The sequence below is a fragment of the Maylandia zebra genome, linkage group LG5 (assembly GCF_041146795.1).
Source record: "Maylandia zebra isolate NMK-2024a linkage group LG5, Mzebra_GT3a, whole genome shotgun sequence".
Taxonomy (NCBI): Eukaryota; Metazoa; Chordata; class Actinopteri; order Cichliformes; family Cichlidae; genus Maylandia; species Maylandia zebra.
The window spans coordinates 10,900,114-10,914,001 of record NC_135171.1 but is presented as its reverse complement, the minus strand read 5'-3'; the positions used below and the strand labels follow the sequence as shown (position 1 = coordinate 10,914,001).

The window sequence follows — 13,888 nt, the reverse complement described above, 5'->3', positions numbered from 1 at the left end:
CGCGATCCGTGTGACTGAATGCTGAAACGGTCCGAGGCGCTGTAGCCTCTCCCGTTCCAGAAACGAGAAACACAGATGTATTTATCCGGGGAACCAGTGTTTGAGACCCCAATTACAGCTGCCTGAGGACCCTTGAAACACTGGTAGATGGTTCACACAATTGAGACAGGTGTGGAGGAACTTTTTCTAATTTTTATTTTTGCCTTTTTCTTTCTCTTTGGTCATATAATGGCTTAAAATGCTTATGAAGACAACATATTTACTGCAAGGATGTGAGAAGAGCAGAGCAACAGATGCTGACATCATAAAAAGGTTCCACCGAATTGTATCAACTGGGAACAGAAAATTTCAACCCTAAACACTGGTTGCAACTGCCTGGTAACTATTCCACTGCATTTCATGGCTGGTTGGCGAGTGGTTGCTTGCTTGTGGTTGCTATGTCAAATTGCTTGCAAACAGGTATAAGTTGCTGCCCTGAAAACCCTTTTGTGATTGCCACAGTTGCCCATAGTTGGTAGGAAAGTCACCAACGTTTCTGCAAAAACCAGAAAAAGAGACTGTTTGCCTTCAAAGTAAAAGTTGCACCTTCTGAAACATGTTGGTGTCAGTGGTAAGACAGAACTTTGACTTGCGGTCTCCGTTTCTGGTTTGTGTCTTTCAGATGTTACTCATCAAGAGTCATGCTGGCATCTTCCATGCAAATTACAGCCAACTGTAGCAATCTGCTAACAACTAAAGCAATCACAAGGAGGACAATAGGAATGCTTGCCAGGAATGTGAAAGTATTGATGGTTGGTGTCACAGAGGAGGCAATTTCACCAAGTGTGAGTCAGCAACCACTCAACAGCTGGTCAGGGTATACGCATTTTTCCTCTAACCGACCGTGGTTGCGAGGGTTGGTCTCCATGTCACAGTCTGAGACCAAACATCAGTCGATTAGTGGGAGAGCCCCCAGCGTCCGAGCCCGAAGGTGGTGCATCACATCCCTCAGGTCACGAGTGTGATCAGAAGCATGCTTGTAGTTTCTTTTCCAACATCAATGAAGATTCTGTGCAAATAATCCATTTACATCATGTTCCCAAAACTGAAATTCATATTGGAAAATCATTGGTTTGACACATTCGTGATAGGTGGGAAAGATTCTATCCTGTTCTAAATCCAGCTGGAAAATTATTTCCTGTTCTGACCACTTGGTCAAGAGCACAGGAAGGGATTTAAAAAAAACGAAAAAACAAAAAACGCAGGATCGTTGGGAGTGGTGTAGTACTGCACAAAGACTCCATGTTGAAAGGGAGATCAGCCAATGATGAAACTATTTTGTGAAGGTTTTGGGGGTTGTCATTAGGGATGGCAATCGAGAACCAGTTCCCAGTAGTTGAATTCCTTGGAGTTGTTGGCCTGCTAACCTATCAATCCAGCTTATTGGCTCCACTTGTACTACTATCAGCTGATTTCATCTGATATGGACATTACATCTATTTTTATTCCACAAGAAGATGACAGCACAATGGTAAAGTAGAAACTGCATCCAGGAACAGGATGCAGAAACAATACACTACTAAAGAAACTTCAGCTCTTTGCAAGCACCTGGATGGACAGCGTGCTAACGCTAAGCTAGCCAAGACCCAAGAGTGACATCAAAGTGGACTGAATGCTGACCAAATCCAGCAGCCAGAGCCTGAACTTCAACAGGTAACAAACTGAGTAACAGTCAGGCTGCAGCCTCCATTTCTGCCTGTTCATGTTTCTAAAGTCGAAATCGCCCTGACGATCACTTTAAATAGTCTTTGTGCTGGTTTGCATCTTTGCTTGTACTGTTGGCTTTGTGTCCAGGATACTAAAGGAAAGATCGTGTGTCCTCACTTGGGTAGGGATTTGTGTTGGTGTGTCGGACTGTAGCCTCATGTTAAATGGTGTTAAATATTACTTTTTTTGAGTAATGACACCAAAACTGATCACAACAAAAAGGTTAAATAGCATCAACATGCACAAACATTAGACCGCACAGGATGTAATTAATTTGTCTGTGATCTACTGCTTAGAGATGGTGGTGACTCTTAAAGCGGAACCAGTTAGAATCCATAAGGATTCTCACTGGGTTGTCATGTTCCCAAATCTCAAGAATTAATCTATCACAAGATGCAGATTTAGAAAAAGCATTCTCTTACTCTTTCTTAGTCCTTTGTGGATTTGGTGGCAGATAAAAAGAAGCGTCTCAAGTGACAAGTTTCTATTCCTACATCATCACTTAGGTTTAAAAGGAGGATTTTTTTTAAAAAGCTCCAAGTATTGCAGGCTTTAGTTTGGTCTGAGCTCAAAGAAGTTAAAGACCTCAGGATTGACTTTGAAACTTTTTGTCAGAATGTTCCAGTTGGATTTACTCTCTACTTTTGGGATTATGGGATCTTTACTACAAATGCTCAGCTCTTTACTTTTTCTCTGCTTTTACTGTCTCCTCACTTACCATCTGACTTGTGTAATCACAAAAAACGTTCAAGTCCTCTACTTCTCCAGCCTGTCTGCTTCATATCCCACTGCTAACATCTCTTTCTAGTATCTCACAATGTGACACAATTCAGTGTTAGACATCCTTTTCTGATACGCCTGTAGAAAAAAAAAATACAATAATCAATTGAATTAACTGGAGTGAACACTCCACACGAGGGTTTAGGAAATTATGCAAACACAGTACTCTGTGTTTATGATGAGCTGTGTGTTCAAGACAAAAATCTGGAGTGGACTCCTGCTGAGAGGAAATCTGTACTACTTATCCCTGTTAGCTGGGAGACATTGGTGTCTTTGTTCTGCCCGGTGGGGCCTCTAAGGATCTCGTTCAGTGATGCGGCTAACGGCAGATAGAGCAGCTCCATTATCTGTTTCAAAGCTTTCAGGACAGCTGTTTGACAGTTGTGTGGTGCTGTCTGCTGGAAGTCCCTTCCCAACAAACATTTGGGTGTCAGATCAGCTGGGAGATTGACACGTGAGCTGTGTTAATGTGAACAGAAAAGCTTTGAGCACAAGTGAAACAAAAACATCTGTAAGGGCCAAAGGCTGAAGGGGAAACCTGGGTAGTATTTGACTTGTGTGTTACAATAACACAGAGTTACGCTGAGGTAAAAACCACCAGTCGTCCTAGGCAGCGTGGGGAGAAAGTGTTGACACTGAGCACAAGGGCACTTTCAAGGTGTTTGACCCACACGCCTCAGCTGACACACTGACCCCACGCTTGACCTCCTTGCCCTGAGACACTTGCAGTTGTTAGAGCTCCAGAAACTCCCCCACCCCACCCGCGGGGGAGCTTTTGTCAGAGCTGCTGACAAATCTCCCCGACGGCTGCCGCCGAGGACACAACGCTGAGGTTGAACAAGGTGAGGGAGGCAGGGCGAGGGAGGCATTGCGAGCGCGTAGAGCCAGCGAGGGGCTGCTCCGCTGTCTAAAAACAAAAGACTGGTCTGAGGAAGGAGAATGCCTACAACTTTATTTTTCGACAGTTGCCCGTTGTTGCTTTTCATGCTTTTCTGTGATGCACTCTCTTTTCTACAGTTGAAAACAACACCCATTGTGTCTCTGAGGACTGCTCACTTCACACCTACCATTCACAATTATTTGAGTCTGTCCATTCAGCTGCTGTGGTGCGAGGCTCGGCCCATCCTTAAGCCGCTTCTTGTCAATTTTCCAGTTTTTGCAGCAATGTGTCAATGTCCATTTCACACATCTCAGAGGCAATTCACACATTTGCTCCACAAAAGAAAAAGACTAAATTTTCTTGCTAATCACTTCATCCTCTCCTCAGACTAACCCTGAAGCGCTTGTATTCTGTATTCTCCGCGTTTTTCTTTTTTTTTGTCCTGCTATAGACTATAATTGACCCAATTAATAAGGGTGGGTGGGTGGCTGCGAGAGAAACCTGTGTGGTAAAAGGAAGCTGCGGCCCTTCTGATTCTCTGAGGTACTGTAACACAACAACAGGCTTATAAAGCTTCGTGTGCGCTGGCTGCCGTGGATCTGTGTTGGCCTGTCTCCAAGCTTTTTGATAAAGGCAGGCAAAACAAAGAGAAAGAAAGTGAGGCGACTCGCTTATTTCCCCCCTCTTTTTTTTCCTGTGCAGTCCAGCAACTCTGCGGGGGTTTTGGCAGCTGAAGACCTTCAAAAGCATACAGTGAAACTAATGGACTGGAGAGGCTGCTGCTCCATTTGAAATAATACTGTCTGCTAACAATTCAGAGATAATTAGGATTGGACGGATGTGTGAGGGCGGATTAAAAACCATACCCAACAAAAGGATGTTTGTGTGTGTTTGTGTGAAATGGTGACCGCTCCAGTGAGGGGAAAAAAAAATATAGCCCAAAACAAAACAAAAAAAGTTCCTCATTAATGAAACAACGGGAAGCGCAATTTGCTTTGAGGTTGCACGCTTGATCTCAGCGCAAAGGGGTTCTGCTCCGAGTGTCTGAGAGCGTAGAGGAGAGCGCCTGCCCCGTGGCTTAAATCATGATGAAGTCTTTACGAGGTTGTAAATCTGAGACCGATGTCTCAGCAGTCAGATGAACTTTAGGAGTAGAAACGCATGTGGGACACAGTGAGGAGATTAAATAAATCAACCACCCCCCCTGCAGCCAGCAAACATCCATTAATCGCCGTGTCCATCACGTATAGCTGATCGCATATGCCCCGGCAGCAGCAGCGGAGAGGGAGCGACAGGATACGGGGATTGCACCGGGGGGAAGGGGGGTATATAGATTGCATCTCATCTAACCGCCTGGGCTCCCAGAGACGACTCACTTAGCGGAGGATGACAAATCCTGCGCGGGGGAATATCTCGCACTGTGGGAAAACAATGCCTACACGATCTGTCATCAAACCTGTCAGATGATACAAAGGGGGCCGCCACAACAAACCGCATGTATGATAGAGGAGGTTGGTCTGTGGAAATCACCGCTGCCGCCTCGCTCTCCTGCGCTGCTGCTTTGCATTCTGACTGCAGGCTCCTTTTAATATTACACTGCAAACATGGGAACATAGTTTCATAAACCGCGAGAGAAGACTGTATGAGGTTTCTATTGAGTGTGAGCCAGCGCGCTCATACATAAAGAACGACAACAACAAAAATCTGTTCACGCTTGGTTGCTCTCTCAAGTGGCAGGAGGTGATAGAAGTGCTTCTACTGTCTTTTTCACATCATGACAAAAAAAATAAATACTGTACACTTTTATTTAGACAAGAGAAATGTAATGATTCAATCACAGGTCAGTGCTAAGAGATCACGGGGCCAATCCGTTTAATGATCGATGAAGGGTGCAGTGGCAGCCAGCACGTTTGGCCAAGCTGACATTTAGTTCCAAAGTAGAGCAGGGAGGGAAGGGAGGAGGAGCAGTGCTCCGGTGTGCCTCGGAAGAGACTGATCGACTTTCTCTGTGAGTTGACAAGAGCTTCAGAAGCTCCGTGCGCTTACAGACTAAGATCGAGTGCGCGTCTTCTCTCTGCTCTGTGTCTCAAACAGCCCTGAACCCGACTCCTTATTCCTCCCACCCTTTACGAACGCAGCATCCGCTGCATTTTCTATTTCTTTAAAAGAGCAGCATTCAAGACTTGTGCTGGAAAAATGCAGAAATGAGAATGCGAGGAAGGGAGGTAGAGACCGCTAAATCCCTGCAGACCTTTTATCGTGTCTGCATCTGGGCACTGAGCCTACAACATCAGGCGCGCATTTTTCAACTGGGCTTTTTCCAGACGAGCACACCACTTTGCTGAACCTTGGCCAGGAGTAAAACTGAGCTCATTACTCTGTAATGTGCTCGCAGGCTCGCATTTAAAATGTGACTAATTGTTAAATATGAACTAGGCGGGGGGAGGGGAGGCGGAGGAGAGAGCCATCAGACCTGTGGCATTTGGGAAGAAAGTGCAGATCTGGCATCTTTGGGCTTGCAGTTCTAGGAAAAGGTCGCATCCGCCATAGATTGGAGAAGCCCACGCAGACGCGCATGAGCTCCTAAAGGTTTCGTACAGAGTGAATCCGCTGAGTGCAGCTGGCTCTTTTAACACCCACTGATGGTACTTTGACCACATAAACTGCATCTTTCGCAGGCTTGGTCGTGCAATTGGCCCTGCTGTGACAAAATGACACTGAAGCATCGCGGGAGGGGGCAGTCTGAATGGCACAGTGCATGGCTCTGAAGGCAATTCTATCTAGATTGAGGCCTCTGAGGTGTCTGCATGTGTGTGTGAATGGATTTGTGTGTGCTGGTGGACTTACTTGACTCTCTGGATCCAGATGCAGTAGTCTGTGATGTACAGATCGTTCAATATGTATGCCGGCTCGTTCTCTCTGAAGACTCTGTGAATATCCAGCAGGCATTTGAGGACGCAGGCTTTCCCTGGGCACGGCAACACAGCCGGGGTAGGCAAATGGAAAAACAGTGTTATTCGTGCTCACTATTAAGGATGACAATGCACTCCAGCTGCTGGCAGATGCAGCATGTGTCTTAAGGCTTGCAGTTATTGTTCCATACATAAAAGCCAAGATACAGGATCAGAGGGAAATCCCAGCGAGCAGCAGAGTAATTTCATCCATATGGGTTTTTTGTTTTTTAGGAAAAAGAAGTGGTTCATCTGAGACAAAGATGACAACTCTATTTCTGGAGTCTGTCAAATTAATAGTGTTTCTGCTCAAACTCTGTCAAACACTGCTTTGCCTTGATTTATCAAAAATAGCTCTGAATGTTTCTGATGATTTTCCACTTGACATAAATCTTAAGCCTGCCTGTTCTGCTACTGCGCTGCATCCTTATCTGTATCCATTTTGCTTCTGATTTGATGTTACATCAATTAATTAGACGTAGCATGTAAAAGCTGAATTTTTTAGAAATCTGCATCTTGTTGATTTTTCCCCCCTTTTTTCCTCCACAGCGCTCGAAAAACTATTTCTTTCCAAGAAATCCTGCCTGGTCCTAAAGGAGGAGGATCACTTTCTCAAAGTCTTTCTTTGGCAGTTAGCAGTACATTTGGTTTAATTTACATTTCTAACCTTAGAAATGCTATAACTTCCAAAACTGACATTTCTCATACTGAAAACTACAACAAGCCCGAGGGCCTGGGGGGAGGCGGGGTTGCAGGAGGAGACACTGGAGTCGCGTCTATGCAGCTCTTCATGCACACAGCAGATGTGGTCGTTCATTTCCTTCTAATCCTGTTTGTTTCTTATTTTTCTCTCCTAATTTCTTTCATAAAAATCTGTCTTTGCAAAACTTTAGAAATGTCACTGAAAAACAGATATGACACTAAAGCTTATGCTTAATTAGATTTTAAAATTAGGCACAAAAATAATTTATTTGCACTAATGACTTGTGGTGCTTTCATTAACACTGAGCGGCAACAACATTAAAGTTGCAGTGATGCCAGTAGATTCCAGATGCAAGTCCGTAATCCCAGCTATGGTGGTCGTTATTGCACAAACAACTCTAAACGCCGTTCATCTGTAATGAGTGTAGGCTGCCAGTGCGCTGTTTATCTCAGCTGGTGTCCACGTCTATTTACTCTGTAAAAGGAGTCCAATATGCATCGATAAATCAGTGAAGCTCGCTCCTGTCTGATGAAAGGTGAGTTGGTGAGAATGAATGAACTGTTGTTTTTGCCCGTGTTAGCCGCTGTAAGCAGAACTGTCTTAAAAGTGGACCTAATATTGTTGGACTCTGATGCTTAGTGCTAATAAGCTCTCATATGTTCTCGTTATTTGAGGGGGGGGAAAAAAAATCTCATCAGCTGCCATAATGTTAGCTTATAACCAGCTGTTATTGTTATTTGGCCACTGTCAACTGTCCGGAGATGGAGGGTCGCACGTCCAGTCTGCTGACAATAACTGTCACAATACTGTTAATAAACAACAATGTTTATGTATGTTTTTGTACAGTTAGAGCTCTGACTTCAGTTTAGGAGATGAAGCTCGATGTGAGGAAGAGCATGATGTTTTATCCAGATGCCGGTCGTGTTGGCCCTTTTGCCTTTTTGAAGGGGAGCCCTAATCAGATGATATAACAAAAGGCATGTTTTCAGTCTAAAGGTGAAGAGACAAATTAAAACACGTCTCCACAGCATGTGAATGGCTCCTAACTTTCTTCTTTTCCACCTTTGATGTATTACGGATGTGACCGGTCTCTAGCCACATATATAAAAGTCCATCTTGGTCACTGTTCATGAATCCAGGGCAACATGCCGGCTTCACAAACTCTGCATTTTTAATGGTTTAATGTGGTCAGACACCGCAACACACAGTAAAAAAGTTTAATATTGTGGCTGTTCTCTGTGCGTAAATATACTGATTTTTATATTCTTGGTTTATTTTGGGAGGAGACAGAAGAGGAGGTGACTGGATTGAGGTACCCACAAACAATAAGCCAATCAGCAACAAGGAGAAAGATTTAAGTGATTGATTTAATGTTGGAGAGAAGGACTGTGTGTCATTATGACTGCAGAGTTCATCCCAAGAGGCTGCTTTGGAAAAATGTTTGCTCTCATCTATCAAAGCAAGAGCACAGATGATGTATGTTTACAGCCACCAGAAATATCCACCAGGAAGCCACCAGAGCTGTGTAAGCTGCAAAGTCCCAATATGCAGTTGATGTCTAAGAATAGCAGCACCTCATAGCTCTTTATTTGCCTTCATACACTTAACTGTATAACTATTGCCACAACACATTAAACGTGTTATTTAAATTTAATATAAACTTTTTAAGTGTTCATTTGTTAATGTTAAGCCAATAGGATACCATGTGCTTTATTTAATGCAAATGATAAAACATACAGATGGTGACAGAAAATGTCTACTGTCAAACTATCTACTAAAGAATCTGTACGTTCAGTCCTTATTGACATTTTTGACAGTGTGTTTTGAAATTGTTTTAGAAAAACCATTTCCTCTTTCAACACCCCAACTGCATCACACACAGAACCACAGTGGTTCATCTGGACGTAGAGTTTTCAGTGGGAGAAACGTTTCGTCACTCTAACAAGTGACTTCTTCAGTCTCAGCTGACTGCAGGTTTCCCCAACCTTACAAACAGTCCATTGCATAATGACTGAAACTAGCACCACTGAAGGAACAATGGGATGTGAGGTCAGTTCCTTGATTCCTTCCTTATTTTGCAAATTGCCATGGCCGTTGATTAACAACCACTGATCAAAGACCATGAGTACCATCCACAGTGAGCTGATAGAAAAAGACGTACCTTTAGGCCCCCTCCTCGATTCAGAGACGGTCTTTCCCTTTTCACGTAAATGGCCTCCTTGACTCCCCGCTCAAACCAGCGTTCCTCCCTGTCCAGGATGTGTCCAGACGTTGTTTGGTTTCCCCAATGTATAAGTCATGGCAATCCTCCTGGCACTTAACAGTACCTACATTGCTCTGTTTGTGTCAAGGGATCATTGGCATGGACCATTTTTGGCGGAGTGTGTTTTGGCGTTTGAAAGCCACGCAGTCTTTGGAGAAAATGCGTCTCAACTGTTCCGATACTCCTGACACATAGGGAATCACTAAGGGTTTTCGCTTAGGCAGCAGTTGTCCTTCTCTCCTGGATCCTGACCTCACAGCCCATTGTTTATTCAGTGGGCTGGTTTCAGTCATTGTGCAAAGATACTGTTTATAAGGTTGGGGAAACCTGCAGTCAGCTGAGACTGAAGAAGTTGCACGGACGAGTGACGAAATGTTTCTCCCACTGAAAATGTCCAGATGAACAGAACCAAATTTTTGGATTTAATTACCTGCATGATTGAGCATGCATCAAGACGATACACTGAATACGTGTGTTATTCTGAAAGGAATTTTCTCCTGAAGCACATAGCTAGTGCTGCAGCACTTATCCTTCAATCAGGCATATATATAGCCATATGATGTGGCCAACAATCCGCTGAGGGCAAGAGAAAATGCTCCTCTCCACCTCCAGAGAGCTTGTTGGCGTTGTCCAGAGACATTCCAGACCAATCAAAATAAACAGCGTACTCACAGCGAGGAAAACCTTGAACAAACATTTGGTCCTCATTTAAAGCATGGCATTGTATACAGGGAACTGTGGCCTAAGGAAAAAACATAAAAGAATTTTTTTTTTCTTTTTTAAAGAAAAAAAAAAAAAATCAAGGCTTGGATTGTGTGAAGCAAAAAAAAAAAAAAAGGTCTTGTTTCCAAGATTTGATTTTTTTTTTTCCAGAGAGAAGCTTTCTAAGTTGTTTGGAGAAAACTGGAGCAAAGGTTGAGTTTAACATACTGATTGTTGGTGAAGGGTTTAGCACAAGTGAGCGAGGCATTTCAATTAGGTATCATTGGGTTATCCAATGAGTGGGGAGGGGGACGCATTCAAAACGTAGAGCAGTAATTCCTTCATGGCTGCAGACTGGGCAGGCATGCAGTGTGGTGGTGGGTGTGAAGTGGACCAAAAACAAAAGCCTGCTGTGTTTTCTAGACACTGCAGCAGCAAAGTAATCTTTTTTTTTTTTTTTAAACAGTTTTTATGTTTTTTACATAAACACTTAATGATGTATGTGAGAAACACAACCTCAGCCATCTTTGTCACAGCCTTTTCTGATGAGGAATTTAAAGTATTCTTATTTTCAAATATCTTGAAGGACACTGACAGCCCACAGCATTTTTTTTTTAATTTATTGCTTAAAACATGTTGAGTAAAACTTCACAAAGACCAGTAAAACCACTGCATGATAACCTAAAAATGGTCCTCGCCACCTTGTCTTCAACTAAAAACAAAGCAGCTTCATATTTAAAGGAAAATGAGTGCAATTTCAGCACCATGTCTCAGTTTTGTTTTGTTTTTTTGCATTATAAAGAAGCACTAATGTCAAAAGTCAGTGGCAAATTGGTGCAGCACCTTAGCTTAACCACCTTACTCTGGTGTCGTATGGCAGCTACAGAGGATGTCATAGCCAGTACGAAAGTTGAAAAACTAGACTGTGTCGAAAGACTCAGACCTGTGGCTTGGAACAAACACTCATTACATTAAACATTTTAACTTTGCAACACAATGGTTCCCAGTGTATTTTCCGCTGGGAAAGTCCAACAAGTATTCCCTCCTTCTCAGCAATTTTCACACTAAAAAGCCATCCAGTGGTCCCTTATGCAGGTGGATATTTTACTGTGCTGTGAAAAAGTAAAATGACTTAACAAGGGAGGTAATTACTTGCTCCCTAAATAGAGCCAGGTAGATTTGGACATAGGTTTCCCTTTATACAGTCAGAGGAAAAAAATCATTTTAACACTTGCTTAAGTTTTTTGGGTTTGAACAGTGAGAGACAGAACAATAACAAAAAAATCCTGAAAAACACATTTCAGAAAGTTATAAATTAAGTCACATTTTCATGAAAGAAATTGCACCAACTGTTGTCACCTTCTCACCCAGCTGCTTGGTGATGGTCTTGTAGCCCATTCCAGCCTTGTGTAGGTCCACAATCTTGTCCCTCATATCCTTGGAAAACTCTTTGGTCTTGGCCATGGTGGAGAAATTAATTGCTCCAATGGGCAGCATTCTTTTATACGCATAACAAGTTGTGAAGGCTCCCAATCGCAGCTCGTTGCCTGTATAAGATAGACCTGGGGGCTAGAAGTCCTACTGATTGATGAAAATGCGAATTCATTTATAACTTTCTGAAATGCATTTTTCTGGATTTTTTTGTTATTGTTCTGTCTCTCAATGTTCAAATAAACCAACCATTAAAATGATAGAATGACCATTTCTTTGTCAGTGGGCAAACTTACAGAATCAGCAGGGGTTCAAATAATTTTTCCCTGAATCAAGTCAACATTTAAACACTGCATTTGTAATTACTCAGGGAATCTTTGTCAAATATGAAAATTTGTTTAATTATATGAAAAATGCAAGTGTGACAAGATAAATAAATAAATAATAATAATAATGATGAGGAAGGGGGTAAATACTTTCTCTGTTTGACAGACCTGCCATCATGAGTAACTTGGGGAAAAGGAAATCTACTAAAGGTTCTTTAGCTCATATCAATAACATTTAAATTATATCTTTTTTGCTTTTAACTTTTCAGAGTAAGAGCAGAGGCAACAGGAAAAGCAGCAAAAGCAGCCGGAAGCATTCTGCCTTTGTCAGATTTACCACTAATGATGATATGCTTGAAAGGCTTCATCCTGTGGCAGGTCTAATGTGCTGGGACAATTCATCCCTGATGGCACTTTTCCTCCCACCCCCACAGACACATGTGGATATCCACTTCTTGTGGCTATGTCCACACTACGCTCCGTGTCCACACTGGCGTTTTCAGTCGGTTTTACAGAGTTGTGCGTCCACATTGAAACATCCGTGCGCAAAAGCGAGTGAGAATTAAAGAATTTGAAGAAAAGCTATCTGGAGCATGTACAAACTGATATTCATCAAAATTGAGAGCAATCAAAACAACTGCTGTATAATGCACTCCGCTATCTTTGTTTATTTGGTCACATGACTGCATCACATGACTAAAATGCGTCATCGTTTTAGCAAGTCTGCGTTTTCGAGTGTCCGCACTGCAATGGAACAGCTCCGTTTTGAAATGTATTCGTTTTTGAGAGCGTTTTCAAAACGCTGCGTGTTTCCTTGGGGAAAACGCCGTCTCAGTGTGGACGGGAGGCCAAAACGGAGAGAAAACAATGCGTTGGTGTGGACATAGCCTGAATCTCATCCAATAAAATATCACCCTGGCCTGAATGTAAAATTTCATTACTCAGACCAGAGCTCCTTACTCGACCTAAAACTTGACTTCCACAAATGTAAAACTTTCCCAAGAAATTCCAAAGAAACGTTGGCTGTAAAGGTGCTGTTGTGAATGAACAACACAGGAACATGGCGGACCTTTATCGAAGGACACATCTGACATTTCCTGTACCGCCCTTTCTGTTTGATCACGACAGCAGCACGACAGTGGTGCCCACCTCGACACTTCCTAACTCCGACTGGCTTTCTGCTCTTCTATACCTGCCCGGTGGCTCTTTAGTTACAGCCTCTTAGGAAGCAGGTGGAGGAGCTCCTTGAGAATGCTCACCAAACTGCCAGAAGGTTGTTTAAATATTTACCCCTGGATAACACTTCCTCTGAGGCCTTAATCTGCTCGCTGCCATTAATGGGTTTGTTTTGCTAATATGAATGTTTGCTTGTACAGACAGTTAAATGAAGTACCTCGAAAATGGAACGTGCATTTCCATTCGCCTTATCCTGACAAATTAATTAGTGTCTAAAGTAATGCTGGGAGGAAAGGCAGCCTCACACATGCAACAGAACGAATTACTGTAGTGTTACAGTTGATTAAGGAGAAGCCCTTTTACTTATTCTTCATAATTCTTGTAAATAATGAAGGTTATGAGCCGGGAGGGAACATTATTGCATATTAAAAAATTAAGTCCCATCCCTCCCCCCTCTAAATTTAAACAAATAAACAGACGCTTTGGCTTCTTATTATGCACAGAGTGGAGTTGGAATAAGATGTTCTTTGAGGTGTAAGGAGATGGAACAATTTCCAGGTTTGGGCTCAACAAGAGAAATCTCTGCTCTGAGGTAAAAGACAGAAAGGAAAGAGCGAGTCTAACTGCTGTTTCTCTGGCTCTCCTGATCAACTCATCTTCCTACTTAATGAGGCGAGGAAATGCTAATCTGGGGCTTAAAAGGCCTTTAATTTTCTGTCGTTTGCTAGTGTTAAAATCATCACAAGCTGGATAATCTTAGCCCTCACACATCCTGAGTATGTTTACACTGCTGACTCTCAGCTGTCTGCGGGGGCTTTTGATTTAAAGATTACGTGCAGCTTTGAGATATCAAAGTCAACAGTCCGTTTTCCTCTAATCCACATTTCGCTCCCTGAGGGGGTGGGAGCCCGGCCACTCTCGCTCTCTCGC

General features: G+C 42.9%; 1 protein-coding gene across 8 annotated transcripts in view; it reads right to left on the bottom strand.

Annotated features, from left to right (window-relative positions):
* Window positions 1-13,888, bottom strand: part of shq1 (SHQ1, H/ACA ribonucleoprotein assembly factor) — a 48,739-nt gene that overhangs the window by 4,843 nt on the left and 30,008 nt on the right. For all 8 annotated transcript variants that reach the window (XM_012923597.5, XM_012923595.3, XM_012923593.3 and 5 more), the window contains one exon: window positions 6,254-6,374. In XM_012923597.5, coding sequence (XP_012779051.3) covers window positions 6,254-6,374 — 121 coding nt within the window. The remainder of the gene's footprint in view (window positions 1-6,253; window positions 6,375-13,888) is intronic.